We start from the raw sequence: 18,820 nt of genomic DNA on the forward strand, positions 1-18,820 counted from the left end.
CATGATTGTCATTTCTGTTGACTTAGCCAGCAGATGTGACACTGTCCATGGACGACAACTGAAGACAGCTCTGGTGGAAAGACCAACTCAGTGCTTTGCTTTACATGGGTAAGGTTTTGGACTGGATTTACTGCAACATGACCACCGCCTAAAAAAACCCTTAATATCACAATTTTGGACAAAAGAATAGTTAAAAACTTGGTTGCAAATGGGACACAACAGAGGGCAGCTGTACAATATTCAAATGAAATGAAAACTTTGTACCTTTATTTAACAGTGTACCTCAATTTTCAGGTTTCTCAGAGGAATAAAATCTCACAGAGCTATTTGTGTGGACTTTTAACAAGCTTTCAATACACTGCCCTTTTAATATACTGCCATATGCAAAATTAGGTGATGTAGCGGGGTGTTGGACTGAAGATTATTCATAGTTACATGTAACAGGTTTTGCAGCAATAAAAATATGGATGATAATCTGATGATGATTGGCTGTTTGAGAGAATTTCTGCTGAAAATCATGGTGAGTTTACTAAGTTTTTAAAAAGTATCATGCCTTATACAGTTTATGTCCTTTACTGATGGTATTGTTAAGTTTATCCATGCTCTAAACACTTAGTCCTTGCCAGATCCCACCTGAGCTTTTTGTCCTTATCCTTTCTTAATACCCACAGGAAGTAAATTTTCATCCCTAAGGAACAGTAAAATATTTGGTAGAGAGAGGGGATCTTACTGTAAATTGTATGCCTTTCAGCACAGTTTCAAGGAAGTTTTACTTTGTTCCTGTATCACTACCCACAATGCATCATCAGGTTGATGGCAACTTATGTACACCTGATTCCTTATTAAGTCTGATCTCAGTGAGGTCAAGGCTAATCTGTTCTAACATCGAGACCTTCTGCTTTTGTTTAATATAGCTCACTGAGATTAAAATAGGATTAGAGATCATCTGATTGGGAGAATAACCTCTGCAGATGAACTCTTCTACCGTTCTTTTGAAAAAATCACAACAGTGTCTTGCAATGGCCAGATATATAGTTTCTATATATCAATAGACATAAGTCATTTGGTTGTTTTTTTCATTTGTCCCTGTGATAGTTTTGAAATCAGACATTATTTTCTAGAGTAAGATCTAGTTGTTACCATGCACATGGAATTCATGATTATGGATTTCAGAATGGGTCATTTTCTCATTCATCTCAATGCATTTTCAGTTCACTACAGCAGTAGAACTAAAACAAATTTAAATGAATTAATGGAAACTGTCAAGAGGTACATTTAATAAAGTTTAAAATTTCACCTATTTTATTACCAAATTTGAATTTTACATGTTCTTTCTTCTTTAAGCTCATGATAATACTAACTGTGTAGAACTGTGTTTTCACTTCACCTTGGTTCGACATCTACATTATACATAATCACAGAAAAAAACAGGTCTCCAAAAGACATTATCCAAACTTCATCTGTAATGAAACCAAGCATAAGGATTGCCAAAAATTTAAACTAATAATACTTTTCTGTGGGTTCCAACCTCCCCCCCAGTATGTTCAGTAAAGCCATTCTTCTGCAGTATTTTCAATCTTGACACAGAAAATTTTATATTAAAGAATAAGAATTTGATGTGAGCATAAAAGTAAAGCAAAAGGAAAAAGAGCAAAATTATTTGGTCAATGTGTTCTCATTATTCAGATTCTAAGAAATGCAAAAAAAAATAACTGTCTATGATTAGGATTATATAAAATATCACAGGTAGCATGCAGTGAAAAGATCAGCAGGGAGAGAGTTCTGAAAATGTTATTTTTGCACAGACAGGCTGCTTGGCTGCTGTCCTAGATTTCAGCCTGCTCTAGGTGGAGGTCATGCTGTGGCTAAAGTATTTAGCAAGGTCAATCTGACCAGCTCAGTATAAACCTGGAATAACTCTACTGAAGTGTAGAACAAGAACAACTGAGAAGAGAACATGGTATTTTTGTCCTGGTTGCAGTACTACTGTCCATATTAGCAATGACACTAGTAGATTTCAGGGTTTTTTGTCTTTGGGATGTTCCTTGGCCATTTTACTTCATTGGTGCAGGATGTTATCTTTTGGGTGATGTTATTTCTTAATAGCAGTCTGAGAATCATTCTGCTACCCCACCTTCACTAGCAGTTAAGTTTTTGTCCTGCTTGGGTATCCAAGTGAAGGAAAAACCTCTTAAATGGCAGAGGTGAACACTAAAGAGTTGTTTGTGTTCTTAAAAAATTCTTAGTGGGAGCAAGAGAAGATGCCTTTAATGATCTGTGTTAATTACATTTTCTAAACTGTATGGGGTGAGCTCACATATGCTTTTTACTTCAAGAGACAGAGCAGCAACTGAAAGCATCATGTATCACCATAACATATGATGATATCAGTATCTTTCCATAACGGTTCAGATTTTTTATCTGATCAGCAAATTCACAGTTTATAATGTAAGAGTATGCAACTGTGTGAAAACATGAACATAGAAAGAAGCAGCATTATTGCATATCTGGAAAATAGAGCTGAGACTGCTACATGACTCTTTAACAAAGTCTTTCTTGCCAGATACTCTACAATTCATCTTACTGTGTTTCTCATGGAGGTGTAAGTTTGATTTCTCCATAATGAAGCTAGAAGAGCACTTGAACATTGAAGCTGCATGTGTGTGTAGGGGAAATAATATTTTTAAAGCTAAAGCAGTAATCACCTTCATAATCAGGAGTTGAAAATGCATTCTGTGCTGTATATCGTCTTTGAAATTATTTCTTGAGCAACCTTTCTTGGTTGCTTCCTGTATGCTAGCAAAAGCAGTGCAGGTTTGTTTGCTATGTTTAGAAAACATCCTGCTCTTCTAACTCAGTAAATATGGTCCTTTTTTCCCCATATGCACAGAAGAACAATTTTATTTTGTAAAAGCAAGAATTGCCATGCCAATGGTGTGGCACACCCACAACTAAAGTGAAAGGTCTCACTCTTAACTCAGTTATCAATAAAATAAATTTAATTTTTTCCTGTGCATCAGAGGTTCTGGCCAAGCCAACACCAGAAATACTTACATTGCACGTCAGGAAAAATTTGGTCCCTTTACAAAACTTTGTCATCGTTGACTGAAATTGCAATAGTATTCTAACATCTCAGAGACACCTTCTGGGAAAAGAGGTCACAGACCCCTATGTGATTGTTTACTGAAGTTTTTCTTTCTTCAGATGATGTCTGACCATGGGATGTTGTAAATTGGTCCTCAGTTTAAGTAATTAGTGGGAAGGTAGACGTCATAATTAACAGACCCTGCAGAAACTGATTCAAAAAAGTTGGTGGGAAGTCATATAGGAATAACAAATCAGCCAACTCAAATGACATTTGATGTCAGAGTGTGAAGGTAGCTAGTACTGTTAAATGGCAAGACAACACCATTAAATCACAGCATGCTGCTACAGAGGTTTTTGGTAATATCAGTTTGAAAATGGGAATATGTTGTTAAACTGCAGTCTGGAACCTGACAATTGGAAGAATTATGATGAAATGAGCAAAGCTGCACCCAAGCAAAAAAACACCTATTTGAAATTATGGGAGCTGTCACATATTCATAAACCTATGATGGAAACTAACAATTGGAAATCATAGGAGTGTCATGTAAACTTATTGAATGAATGACTGATACTGTTTTTCTTCAGAAGAAAGGGGAAGAGACAAGCTATAGCACATGGGAGAGTCCAAATTTGGCAACACACACATCAACACAACACAGAATACCAACTCTTATAGGAAAAGACTAAATTACTACCTCCTGAAATTCCCAGCAACTGGATGAGATACTTAGAGACCAAATGTAAAGAGTTAGAAAGCCTAATTGTATTTGACAGTGCATAACATAAAATGTTAAAGTAGTATTATGCTTTGGAAGAAACAGGTATGCTATTGGAGCTGAAGCTTTAGGAAAATTTGGAAATCTCAAGGAGGTCTGTTGTAGTTGTTGAACCATCGTGCAGAAAAACATGCATGCTTCCAGACCTTTGGGACCTGCAGCAGTCTGTGGTTGCTGGTGTTTGCAAAAGTGCAGTCCTCCTGTGGGAATTCACAGCAGCCCAATGAATGCCTAGAGCTGGTTCCCTTGGCCTGTGGTGCTCTCCAACACACCGTGCAGCATCCATGGGCCAGGACTTGCTCCTGTGAGGAGCAGCAAGGAAGCAGGACTGGTCCGTGCCTCACGGCTCCCCTCCTCAAGACCTGTGCCTGCAGGCAGCTCACTTGCCCACAGATCCTCAGCACTGCCCCAGAGGCAATGTCTGACAGGGCATCCCAACACCAGCGGTGCAACACCACTTGGCAGTTCAGGCTAATTTTCTATGGGACATTTCCTCCTCATGTCTCCATTTCATTCTTCATACATAGAAGATGATATAGATATGTATACACATCCATAGAGCATGAGGTACTGCATGAAAGCAGAAGCACCCTGGCCATTACCTCTCTCCCTGCAATCCTTTCCTCACGTTTGTGTCTTTTACTCCCCTCTAAAACTCATGGCACATGTGCTCTGCTTACTTGTAGGAAATCTAAGTTTGCTGAAGTGCAGATAGATGCTGTTTGGCTCTCACGTATGCTGATTTATCAAGAGAACACAAAATTTCTGTTCCAAGTAAAGTTTCAGCAAATGAACTCTACAGAATCTGAGTTTAGTATGCCTACATAAGAAGTTTAATTTTGGGTTTTAAAATGTATTAATCACCCGTTCAACAAAATCACGGACAGAAGGTAACTGATGAGAAAACAAATCCAGTGAATAATTACACTTCCAGCTTCTGTTGCCAGCAAAATCCTTTGTTTCAAAGCAGCCAGATTTTTCTCTGTCACTCCCCCAAAATAAAACATCAAGCTGGAATAAAACTGAGTACCAACTAGATTGGCAGGAGTTAAGCACCACACAAACCCCTGGCAATTCAGGTGAGTCCCACAACTGATCTATCCATTTTGAAATCTTGGACTAGCTAGGCCACAGGTTAAACAAATCCTTTGTTTACTACGTTAACTCTTACACTGACCCAAGTGACTTTCAACCCTGCATGTGTCTATTCCAAGCTTACTTCCCACAGCTAGCATTCCTCCCCAAAATGTCCCTCCAGCAGGTGCAGCCTCTGCCAGACTATGATTTTTGCCTGTCCCAAACCTTTTTGCATTGGTGCATCTGTACTTCAATACAATAAAGCAAACAGCCTGCACGTAAGGGATAAGATTTGAAAGAGTAAATTTCCGTGGAAACTACAAAGCACCAACACTCATCTTAGCAAAGGCCACACAGATCTCTGATACACCTGTAGGGTGTCTACGAGTAATGAGACCCATTCTTTTGTGCCTGAACACCACTGCTGGCGCTGATTGACCCTACGAGTTCTTGATGCACTTGAGGAATGAGAATGTCCCTTTAAAGGACAAAGAAAAGGAAATTTGTCCAAAACATGTGAATTAGCAATTTGGCCTTCTTTTGCTGGGAGGAATTTCTAGTATTTCGCTTGAGCAGAAAATTTCAGCACACAGCCACCCTTTTCCCCAAATCATGCAAAATTGCTGCTTAACATGATGTTCTGTCCATTCACTGTTTTCCCAAGAAGGTCTGACAAGAAATTTATTGCTGGGAAAAAACCCAACTCATACTGTCATAGGTGGCCTGCTGTGTTCAATAGATGCATAGAAATCAGCCACACTGTTCTGAAATATCTGTGTATCACCACATTAATTTCCAGGCCTGTTCTTCCTAAAGAAATGACAGAAGTGTACATTACAAAAGGTGAGAAAACTTCAAGAAGGAGCTAAAGCTTTCATCTCAAGGCATTCTGCAGCAGATCTGAACATGTTCTTTCAGGTTTTAGGTTGTTCTTCTCTTGCTCTATGCCAGCAAGATGACTCAAAAAAATCTTTTGTTCCGCAAGGGTTGTCAATCATTTGTGCTACATGTTTAGAGAGAGAGGACAAGTTTAATGGACTTTCATTACCTGGACTCAGCTGCAGCAGTTCCCAGGTGCATGGAGAGTACCAAAAGGCACCACTTTGCTTTCTTGCCTCCCTGTTGCCTACAGGCACGCTATACAGAAGCAGACTTTTACAAGTGAAGAGAATGCCCTTAGTACTAAGCATTTGTGTGTCAAACTCTCTATACAGCCCAAACTAAGAAAATCTGCTGTTTCAAACCCTGAGTCAGAGCCTGTGTGCAAACAGTTGCCAGTTGGTTTTGTGAAGAGTATCATGTTTCTCATACTTTGGTGAAAAGCTTGCCCTTTTAGCACCAGCTGAAATATCATAACTGACAAAAGGTCTGTAAAGTTTCTCTCCTTTTACCCACTTGAGAGTAGTCAACCTTAGCTCAGCAATAGCATTGATTAGACCCACTTTCACTTTCTCAGAACACTTAAAGTTTAGTTGAACTGATGGATCTAATGTTGTTACTGTCAAATACCAACTTTAAAACTGTTCACTTACCTGCCAAAACATTACATGGTCAATGGCATACCTGCTTCTTACAAGTACAGAGTTTCACCTGCAGAAATGATCATGGGTGTGTGTGATAAAGGCTTCATAAGAATTTGTTTAGCTTACTTTCCCTAGCTGGTGCTGAGAAATACAAATCTGGAGTACCAAGATTATAAGGGACTCAACGTGCATTTTATACTACACTTATAATGCTTGGCTTCATTTTAACTGTGTGTGTAAATGTTAAGCCTCCTTTGACCTGGGGCACGGTGCATACCATTTACTATTAAATGAAAAGAGATCATAAAAAGGCTACTCTTTCCCAGTGATTACAGAAATCAGTAAAGATGTTTACTCATTCTTGGCATTAAAATGGAGCTAAACTGAATACATTTTCCACTTATATGTAAATTTCATGTCTTTTAAACACAGCTAAGGAAATAAACCAAGATGCCTCGAGCCAGTGAATGTCAATGAGGCAGTCCAAAACTGCCTGAAAGCAGTAGTAAAAGATGTTTGGAGCAGCACATTCTCAGATCTTTTGGCAAAAAATACTTATCACTGGAGACTGCATTCAAGGTAGCACTGGCTATTTGGTATTTAGAGGGAGACTTTTAGGTTCTGCAGGAACTGATGCTGGTGGTCCAGCTGCAGAGAGTTGCAAAAGTCAACATCTCTTAGATGTGACATAGAACAGAGGTTCTTAGCACTAAAGATCACATATCTGGGAGAAAAATAACCCAACAAATCCAGATTAAGTAATTGTATCTGTCTTCTTTCATTGTTCTTAATGTAATGAACATATTACAGTGATCTTTAGAATGTCTAATGGGTGATGCATTTAAGCTTTTTGAATATTTAAGCCACCTTCAAATTATGTTTCACTTGTTTATTTCTACCTTTGTCTGTGCACTAGACTGCATCATAGCCAAGATGGATTAAAAAACAACCCAACCATTACATACAGATAGTTGCAGATCTCATTTTTGTATTTTGTCTTAAATTTCAACTATAGAAACAATTCTCTGCAGTTTCTCTTGGGCTACTGTGTTGGTTTGTTCTGTTTTTCTAATTATTAAAAAAGCTACTACAGTAGATAAAAAGATCACTGCTCTTCATTTGTGATCAGAATCATTCTACACAATACAGGTTTGTAGGCTTCAGAAATTTAAATAGATTTTGGGATGTATTTCTCCAAAAATCTCTTAATAAATGAGGAAGATTACACACACTCAAATTAATAAGGTCATGACAGAGAGTCTTCCATTTTTAAAAAAAAATGTGTCTTGCATCCTTGTATTCAGAAAATTTCTCAAATCATCAATTAATTTTGGTTCAAATTTCTATTTTAGATTCTGGTTCCAGATCCCATTGTTAGTTTGACAGGTCTGGCTTTTTTCTTTTCATGGCACTAATTCCTTCATGCTGCTTTAAATCATTCTTTCACCTTACTCTAAAATTCAAGATAGTGCAACTCAGCGCCTTGACCACTACCAAATACAAAGCCTGCTATGTCAGCTGTTCTTTGAAAGATTTTTGTTCCTTTTGCAACCACTGCGAATTTTGAAATTCTGTCGATAGATGGGGTCTCTTGTCTACTGACCTGGGCATGCCTTAGTCCATGATATAAGCACTTTCAGTGCACCTGTGCAGGACTCTAACTGAGCAATGCTAATTGGTGCTACGCACGCAAGGACCTAGCAATGTAAGAGGGAAATGACTCATGAATTTCTTTTCTTTTCATTGGCAATGTCAAGGGCTTAGCATCGACTTCAGTCATAAAAAGATTTTCTTATCTCTTTCATTTTGCTTCCTCTGTACTCCAACTCTGTGCATAGTTAAGCATAGTTCATAAATTCTCACTGTTTCAAACCTCACTATTTGAGGAGAATTTTTACTTCATATTTACTTCCCTGAAATAAATCCAAAAGAATGCAAGAATTTATCTGAAAACTAGGTTACGGCAGAGATGAAGACAAATAACTTGTAATTCACTGAGTGCAAGAATATAAGTACAGAGAAATGGTAGAAAAAGGGAATTTCTGTGTGATGATCCAGCAACAAAGACAATTTAGTTTGTGAGAGGAGTATTGTCAGCGGGAGACCTTCCCTTCTAGCTCCTTCTGGCCAATGGCCTAGTCATAAATATATTGTGTGAGAAACCAAGAATTGTAGCTAGTATCAAGTTTGACCACTGCTCCTGAGGCATTCCTCAGTATTAGAAGTCACTGTGAGCTGAGGCCTTAAGCAATGTGAGATGTGGAACTGCTGGGCAATTGGCAAGGATGCTGGAGTCCATCCACCAAACCAACAACTGTTCCTAACTCTGCTGACTTGCCGCCTTGCAGGTGTTCTTATAAATGGGATTGGTAGACCACAGATTATAGCGAAATAAACATTCTTGTTGAATGCAGGGCAGCTCACTGGGGTTACATTAGATACAAGGCACTTCAGAGGAGCAACTTATCCTATCTGAAAGAGATTGTAATGTGAAAGCTAAAGACATGTTGCTCCATACTGCTGGGTTTTTTTGGAATTACCCTGAATTTAAAATAATCATTTGTGTATAAAATACCCAGATTTTTTTAGTGGAATTCAATAATGATATTCCACAGAGTATTTTCTTCTCTCATAGCACTGTTGTGCTATGTTTCACTTAGGCTGTTTTGGCTCTGCTCTGAGATGGGCCTCTCAAGCCTAGGTAAAGAGAAGGAAGATTTATACTTTCATTGAATGAAACTGTCCTTTAAGGAGACTGGCATGTTATAACGACAATATTTACAATTGCCTTATGTCTAAGTAGTATTTTAAATATTATATTTAAAAAAAACATGTAATTCAGTGTTCTGAAAACATGGCCAAAAATCTTCTGTGTTTAAAGTTATACTCAGTTTATATATTCTTATCACTTTATTCACTAGCAGAAACTGGTATTAAAAAAAAAAAGCAGTTAGTTTTAGCCTCCTTAATAAAATTGTTCATGGTGCTCATTGTAACTATGGAGTATACAGGTGCCATCCCCAGATTTCTCATCTTATTTATTTCTAAAAACAAAAAAATAAAATAGACTAAAAACAAAAACAAAAACAAGCCAATGAACCAATGAAACAAACAAACAAAAAAAACCCCCAAAAACTCCAAGCAGAAATAAATAAACAAAAATCTCCTCAAAAACTCTCAAAGCCTTTTACATTAATTATTTATTATTAAATGTATGTTTTCATTACAACTGATTCTGATATATTATAACAGTACCAAAGCTATTTCAAAACGCATGTCGTAGCAAATAATATTTAACCCACTGCAAGAAACAGAAATCTCAGATGATCTTTGAGGCTTAATAGAGAGCAAATACTAATAGTTGAAGGTAAAGCACATATTTTGCATCGTTTACAACTAAATCCCAAAGTCAGGCTAGTTGGCTGTATGACAGCAAACTACAATAGTTACAGAGTGATGCTGGTCTACCATGCCATTTTAGCTTATGGTATTGACTCTAATGAAGAATATTTACCATTGTGTTTATGCTCATATTTTGTTCCCAATATATTGAGTGCCAATAAGTATCACTCCTAACTTAAGGCAATTGTAGCATTTACTCATCACTAAGAATTTTTCTTTCTGAATATTAACTTTAGATGTCCTCTTTAATACAAGCTACTGGAAACTTGTTACTGCAGTTAATTTAAAGATGTTTGATTAATTTTGCTCAATATATTCCTCAAGAATATATTACTCAGGTAATATAAACAGTTTCTGCTCTTTAAACACTATGGTTTATATACAGCGTGTTTGCTTAGTATCACTAACAATTAAATTATTCAACATACTAATAATGAAGACCATATCCATGCTGTTCCAGTTTTTGTCTGGGATAGAGTTATCTATAAGGGCTGTCTTTCAAATTTGTGTTGGAAACAGTGTTGTTGACACAGGGATGCTTTCATTACTGCTGAGCAGGGCTTAAGCAGGGTCAGGCCTTTTCTGCTCCTCACAGCACCCTACCAGTGAGTGGGCTGGGGATGCACAGGGAGCTGGGAGAGGACACAGCTGGGACAGCTGGCCCCAAATGACCAAAGGGATATTCCAGACCATATGCCATCATGCTCAGCATATAGAGCTGGGAGAAGGAGAAATAAGGATTCTTCACTCACAGCTACCATCCTTTCAGGACCAAACCTGCTCCAGCATAGCCTTAGCCACGGCTAAATACTCTCTCATGGGGCATATCTACTCTCCCTGGCTACACACATTGAGGTGCTCCAACAGTGAATAACTTCAAGGTGTTCTTGCTGCAGCATGGATTAATCCCTGAGCCACAGTCCTCTCAGAAGTGTCTCTGCAGTGGTACACATAACCATGGCCACAGATGCTTCAAGCTGTACAGACTGTGGCACAGGCATATCATAGCCACAGACACTCTGGGGTGCCCTGCTCCCTCCTGTGTGTACTCACTCACTCACAGGTCACAGTGCCTCAGCTGATTTCACAGTGGAGTTCCAGCCTGCCCAGTACAGTAGCACAGAATGAGCAGTGATGCCCTGGCCATCTGCCAGCCCACGCACATCACCACGGCTGTTATCAGAATCCCAGGCCCAGCAGAATAACATGATCGGCAGCACAGCCTTATGGAAAGCAGTGAAAGCAAAAAGCAGTCATTAATAAGCACCAGACTCTAATATACAGCCGGGCAACTCAGCCCCATGGCAAGCACAGGAGCAGGTTGATTAATAGCTAAGCAGCATAACTGCTGTAAATTCAATCTAGCATTTTCCAATGAAACATTATCTTGCATCCTTTAATACTCATGCTGGGTGACAAAAGAGCTATTGTGGTTTAACCCAAGCCATCAACCAGGCCCCACACAGCTGTTGGCTTACTACCCTACATCAGGACTGGGGGCAGAATCAGAACTATAAAAGTGAGAAAACTCATGGGTTTGCGACAACAATGATTTAAACAATAAAGCAGAAGCTGCACATACAAGCAAAGCAAAACAAGGAATTCAATCGTCACCTCCAGCGGGTAGGAAAAAGCTCATCCATCCCCAAGAAAGCAGACCTCCATCATATGTGATAGTGACTAGGGAAAACAAAGACAATCACTAAGAACATTTCTTGTTTGTTCACACCCTGCCCCCCCCCCCCCCACCAGCTCTGTATGCTCAGCATGACACCACATAATCTGGGATATCTTTTGGGTCAGTGGCATTCAGCAGTCTGCATGTTTTCCCTTCCAGCTCCTTGTGCGCCCTCAGCCTTCTTGCTGGTGGAGTGGGGTGAGGAACAGTAAAGGCCTTGACGGTGTGTAACAAAACCAGTAATAAAGCATCCTTGACTTATCAACACTGTTTCCACCACAAATCCAAAAGATAACCCCATAGTGGCTGTTACAAATAAAATTAACTCTATCCAAGCTGAAGCCAGAACCAGTGTTTTAATTGAACCCTATGTTGTCATTTTTTCTATCCTGTTTCAGTTGTTAAAAATGGCAAAGTGTGAAATAATTTTTATATTTCAAATGTCACCTGTTCCCAACTGCGATTAGCATTTAAAAGCTTAACATCCATTTTCATTCAAATATGCCGCCTCTGTAGTCATGGTAACTTCCTCATCAGCTTTATCTTCCAGCTTTAGAAGGTACTGCTGGGGTACTTAGAGATGTTATTATTTAGGATTTCTTGATTCCCTCCTCCTTCCATTTCCAACACAAAAAACAATTCTGTTCTTGCTTTCACCAAGTTTAAGGTTTATAACAGCAACAAAACAAAAATCCTCCTCTAAAAACAAAACAAAACACCAAAACAAACAAACAAACAAACAAAAGTTTTACTTCTTGGAGCATCCTGTAAACAGGAATTGGTAAAAAACAGTGGCTTATGAATTCAGACGACTCCTCACATATGATGCAGTAAACAACAGATAAGGTATTAAAAAGTCTATATTCAGCACAAATATAAATAAAAATGAAAACCTAGTCACACCCTCACATGTGAAAGAGTAGAATCTAAATACTTAGCAGAGGTACCTTCTCTCCTCTCTTTAAAGCAAAAACATTGAACAGCTTTGAGGTAAATGTTGTTCCACTCAAATAATTTAGTTGTTCTATCTAAATACTTAGCAGAGGTACCTTCTCTCCTCTCTTTAAAGCAGAAACATTGAACAGCTTTGAGGTAAATGTTGTTCCACTCAAATAATTTAGTTGTTCTGAATTTAACTAGGATATACTCTAATGTTTAATTTTGTGAGAAAAAAAAAAAGATTAATTTTATTGCTATTATCCTTCTTATACTAATGTAACTGTGCTTATTTAATTCTCTCCTGATTAGTAGGCAGCATTTATATGAGGATGGGTCAGCTGATTCAAAATGCTGAAGTCATTGGTAGAGATACCCATCTGTGAGCCACATAATTTTTGTTACAGATATTATTGTCCCTGGCTTGCAACACATTTTTACTGTTGGAAGAAAAATCTTTGCAAATACAGAGAAACAGATAGATACTAGAATTCAGTATCTATCTGTGGAGTTTCAGATAGTAGATAATATCATTATAGGGAATAAAATAGCATTACTATAGGGGATTTTCTACATATTCTCCCTGTGGTCATTTGTAAAAGTCACCTACTTCCAATTTTTAATTCATAAATTGACAAAATTGGGATACTATGCACATATCTCAGCCTGCCTCTGGACCATCTGTGAAGCTGTAAAACCATTTTTGATATTTTTCAAGTGTCCACTTCTCATAGACTGCAAGCCAACAATTCAGCAGTCACAAGAAATTTTATAAGCATACCTACCCTTAATCCCTGTCCCACTGTATAGCAGGCACAGGTATATTTAAGATGTATCTACTTTATTTAGGTCTTGCATATGTGGATACAGAAGTAAATCTGCATTTTAATTAATTCTTATCTATGTGGAGTCTAGAAGCACGGTTAAAAGCAATCTCTACATGTGTCCTTGCATCCTCCTGAGACTCAACAAAGGCAAGTAGTGATAATCAACAAGCCCCTCCACCAACTGCCGGCCACTAATGACCACCTCCCAATATGAAACATGAAATAAAAGTACACTGCACAAGCAGACTCTGCCCTTAATGCACACTTTGCCACTCAGCTGTGGCTCTACCTAGAAACCATTGAAATTTTGGCAATATCTCTGTAACCTTCTACATCTCTTTTGTGGCCACTTAATTTCGAAGATGCCTGATGTACTTTGGTGTTTCCCATTTTGCCATCTCCTAAGTCTTTAGAACTTATGAATTTCCCATTAATGCCAAGGGCAAACCAAACAGCCCAGGTCCTACAAAATGCCAGTGTAGAAATATAAACAGACTGTGCATGCCAGGCTTACCCTAACAGTCTTTAATTTTTATGTGATGTCCTAATAATACCTATAATTTCAGTGTATTACCATTTAAGATAAACTCTTACATTTTTGTATTCTTTGTGAAGCACCAATTAATAGTTATTTTCTTTGCCATAGGATGAAATAAGAGTTCAAGATGAAGAAAGTAGACACTGTAAGAGGTTATTATTTGCCCCAAAGAGACTGAGTTCACCTCTTACAGTAGGGCTTTTCAGAATGTGCAAAGTATGTCATTGAAAGCAGAGAAGTGTTAGTGAGCTCTTTACCAAACTTTTCCCAGACCTCAACGGCTGTTCTTACCCAGCCGAGAGCAAATATCCTTGCTCTTGTCTGGGCACTGCATTTTCCAAGGACTTCCACATGAAGTTCTTCTTAAACAGCCCTGAACCAATCAGGGTCTTCCTGTGATGTTGGCCCGCCTACACTGGATTACTTTGGTTTATCCATGGATTACCAAATAGGTTTTTTTAACAGTGGCACAGAGGAGGAACGCAACTGGTATGTCAAAAGAGCATCACCTGTGTACTCTAACAGATCTCCAGCATACGTCACAGGAAATTAGCTACGGCTATAGAGCTGCATTTGTAACTGTTCCAATGTTCGTGAATTTTGAAGCATTTACTTAATGAAGTGCAGCTTATTGGGAAAATACTAATGTTGAAAACAGAAGATTAAAATAGAAGGGGACAGCTCTGGCTAAGGAATTGTCCTGTTTTCTCGTGTGTAGAGGGCATCTTTATGGTTCTCTTCAGCAACTTTGAAATGCAGTTTAAAGAAATTTCTGTTCAGCAGTAAATTAATCATAACAAATAACTTAATCATGGATATGTTGTCATCCTTAAATCAAAACCAAAATGAAACGTCCTTATCTTTCTTATCCTGATTTCCTTTCATTTGGCATAAAGGATATTTTGATCAGAAGGCCTCACCTTTTTAAAAGAGCCCCGCTCTTCGAGGCTTATTACCTTTGCCAGATGCGCTAAATTTTACCTCGCTTAAAACGGCGCCAGCTAACCCAGAACGAAGGGGGAAAATGAAATAAATAAATTCCGTGCCCCCCTTGCTCGGCCAGCGACCCCAGTCCCGCGGGAGCGCGGCGGGCGGGGGCGGGGCGCCGCCTGCCCCGCCTGCAGGGGCGGTCCCGCTGCCGCCGCCCGCCGCAGTCGGTGCCGCGGGGCTGCGCTCGGGCCGCCCGTGCCCGCGCCCGCGCCCGCCGCGCTCCTCCGCGCCCCTGCCGAGCGCCCGCGGGCCGGCGCGCAGCGCAGCGCAGCGCAGCTCCGGGTGAGCGCCGGCCGAGCGCGGGGCGGGGGCTGGGCTGCGGCGGTGCGGGGACTCCCATCCGCAAATTCCCGCCTCCATGGGCGGCACCGGCTGCCGAGTAGGGGCCACCGGTGCCCCGAGCCCCCGGTCGGTGCCTGCGCGGCTCTCCGCTCTTGCGGCTGGATCCGCTCCCCTTTCGGAGGTGGAAAAAGTTTGTGCGGCGTGGAGCGGACGGAGCGCGGCGGAGCGGTGCGAACTTGCGCTGAGTTAGGCGAGGCGCTGCGGCATCTCCGCGGGGGCACGGGCACGAAGGCGGGGCGGCGGGGGCTGCGCTGCGCTCCGTCGGGTCTGGGCTGGGAGCGGGGTGGCCGAGCGGAGTGCCAGGGCAGGGCACAGCCGGAGCGCTTCTCCTGTGTCCCGTTCGCCTCACGGCCAAGGGAGCGCCGACACCGGCCCGCGGCCGCCGGCCGTGCACGGCAGCGGTGCTGGTGCCGTTCCGGTGTCTTTCCTGCTAAATGTTTTTGTGGCAGTCCGTCGAGTGTTAACTCTGGGGTGGGAGATAAATACCTCTGCTGTGCTGCTGCATCTTGCGGATGAAGTATGTCTCTATGACATCTTAGTGTGGAAACTGTTTGAAAAAAATCAGGAGAAACTGAGAATTACTTAATAAGTTCTAGGGAGATAACTGCATGTAGTAACTGTAATCCTGTATTTGGGAATACAAAGTCAGTTATTCTGCTGATTGATAGAATGTTCAGAATTCAGCTACTGCTACAAATTACTTGAATAAGAGATGTAACAAAGTATTTTTGGACAGTAATTGTAAAGACTAACATGCAGTTTGATTCAGAAAGTATCGTACATTTTGTTTCATATAAAATAACTGTGAAAGACATATATATGTAACTAACTTCTGTATTACAAATCTTCTTCAAATTTCTTCAGCAAAACACCTATTATCTACAGATATTATTTTTTCCTGTGTTAAAAGTGCTGTTAGTCAAGAATGCTCATCTCTGGCATATATGAGCTGTCATTCTTGCATAATTCCTTACTGTTTCATTTCTTTCAGGATCAACTCTTGTGTAAATTTAAACAATTTAAACAAACTCTTGTCTAAATTTAAACAATTTTCTTAAGTATTAGTAAGAGGAGCACTTTTAAAAGGTACCACATAGGTATTCTTAGTAACATCATACGTTTATTTCTGAATGCATGACATAAATCAAAACAGAGTGAGGGGAGACTTTAAATTTTGTCTTGACTCATCCAAGACAGTGTCCTAGCTCTGATCAGAAGGAAACCAAGTTCTCTCTGTAAACCTGAGCTGATTTTACAGTGGAGCTAAAGAAACTCCCATTTCAGTCCTGTTCCAGCATCAGAGTATTCTACTTGCACATCAATGACTGTTGCTCTGTGCATACGTAACATTTCAATTAATGCTGCCTCAGCTGTCTAAAGCTCTGATGAGATGCTTGTTAGCACTTTGATTGCTTTTCCTGGCACTATTGTCCCTGCATTTGGGATTTGGACATTACATGTTCATAGTGGAAAGTAATTACAGCAGGTAATAATCTTTGGTGTATCCATTAAAATAATAGTTTCTTCATTTTTGCACAACATCCGGGGACAGTTTTTACCTTCCACTAGGATTTTTTTGTTGTTGTTGACACCTGAGGAGAGCAGTGGCTCAGAGGCATATGAGAAGCATAATATGAGTATTGGTAAACTGTTATCCACAGGGTTACTGTTTAAACAAACATATAATTGCTGTGTCTGGTGGGATGTGATAGAGGTTTATGTTACATATTCTGCTTCAAATTTTAAATGTAACCCAGTCTGTAAAATGCTTTCATAAGTTTCTAATCACTTCCTGTTTCACTAATGTCAATGTTTGTCCTTTTAAGACGAATGAAGAAAATACGTCCTGTGAAGAGTGAAAGTACTTGATTCTGGGAAGACTCTTACAGTGCTTCTAACTTCAAAGCTGGAGGAAAGTATGAAGGAACAGTCTGTCTGACTCCCTCAGCGTTTCTCACAGAACACAAAATGGCTCTTCAGAAAAAAACTGTTGTTGGTGTCTTGGAGGAGTGGTGTTTGGCGGAACCGCTGTTCGGTTGCAGGTGGCACCAGAATGTCAGGAAAAAACTGAGACTGATACGAATTGTAGGGCTCCTTGTCAGTGTAGTGGCCATTAGTACTTTCTCACTTTCAATGAGTGCCTTTTTCAAGATGGAACCACATAGCATGGCGCCGGTCAGCAGCCTAGATAGCCAAAAGCTGGTGCATGGGCATCAAAGAACTCTCTTGGATTTCACAGAACAGAATGACAATGGCACTCCAGATCCACATGCTTCTATGAAACATGAAGCTGGGCAAGACAATGAAACAGATGATCATACGAAGGGAGAGTACCCCAAGGACCTTTTCTCTCTTGAGGAGAGAAGACAGGGAGCAGTGATCCTCCATATAATTGGAATGATTTACATGTTTATAGCCTTAGCCATAGTCTGTGATGAGTTCTTTGTTCCTTCCCTGACTGTCATCACTGAAAAACTGGCCATTTCCGATGATGTGGCAGGGGCAACCTTCATGGCTGCTGGTGGGTCAGCCCCAGAGCTCTTCACTTCTTTGATAGGAGTGTTTATATCCCACAGCAACGTTGGCATTGGTACAATAGTGGGATCTGCCGTGTTCAATATCCTTTTCGTTATTGGAATGTGTGCTTTATTTTCTAAAGAGATCTTGAATCTTACTTGGTGGCCACTCTTTCGAGACATGTCCTTTTACATCATTGACTTGATCTTGCTAATCATCTTTTTTCTGGATAACTTCATAATGTGGTGGGAAAGCATAACACTCCTGACAGCATATTTTTTCTATGTGACATTTATGAAGTTCAATGTCCAAGTAGAAGAATTGGTGAAGAAATTTTTAAACAGGAACAAGGTTGAGAAGGTAACAACAGATGCTGAAGGAAAGGTTGGTCAATTTTTAGTTGAATTATATGTACTAATGTCCTTATAAGTGCTAAGTCCTTCTGTAGCATAAGGGTTCTAATACAGTACAGTAGTCAATATAGAAAAGTTGCATGTTTTGCTCAAATGTCTTTTTGTTTAATCAAACCGATATTGAAAATAAAAAAGCAAGCAGCCTTCTAGCAAATCAATAACTTTTAACTCCAGAATTATCCTGATCACACAGAAAGCAAGAATTAAAATGGCAGCAAAAAGACATAAACCTTTACTCAGCATTTTGGCACATTGATGAGGTCAGAGCTATTTTTTCCCTAAGCTTTTGGATTAAGCTGTGACAGTATCTGGGGAGGATCTTGTGACAAAATTTGGCTTTCTAAAGACTTTCAATGCACTTTTTTCCTCAGAGAAGGTGCAAATAATTCAGAACAGTGTACAAAGGTATTTTTATACATGTTTTTCATCTACCCATGCTGATAATGCAACATTAACTTCCTGTTGTAATTAGTGGCAGTTCCATGAAAAAAAACTCGTGAAAAGAGTGACCGCCGTGGCAAAAGTCATAGGTTCTCTGTTTGAGGAGGGTGGTTTCCCATATGCTATTTGCAACTGTGTAAACTAATTTTTGTCCACAAGTAGATAATGAAATTAATGCACGGAGGGCTTGTTGAGTTTTCAGCAATTACAATAATCTTTTAAACAGCTTTCTTCTTAAAGCAAGCAACATTTAAGGGACCTATGAAGCTGAGC

The 18,820-nt window shown here is 39.8% G+C and overlaps 1 protein-coding gene across 1 annotated transcript in view; it reads left to right on the forward strand.

Moving 5' to 3' along the window:
• Positions 1-17,144: 17,144 nt before the first annotated feature.
• SLC24A2 (solute carrier family 24 member 2) overlaps positions 17,145-18,820 on the forward strand; it is a 105,041-nt gene continuing 103,365 nt past the window's right edge. The window contains exon 1 of the mRNA XM_058823940.1: positions 17,145-18,077. Within this exon, the coding sequence (XP_058679923.1) occupies positions 17,145-18,077 (933 nt within the window). The remainder of the gene's footprint in view (positions 18,078-18,820) is intronic.

This window comes from Ammospiza caudacuta, chromosome Z (genome assembly GCF_027887145.1).
Source record: "Ammospiza caudacuta isolate bAmmCau1 chromosome Z, bAmmCau1.pri, whole genome shotgun sequence".
NCBI classification, from domain to species: Eukaryota; Metazoa; Chordata; class Aves; order Passeriformes; family Passerellidae; genus Ammospiza; species Ammospiza caudacuta.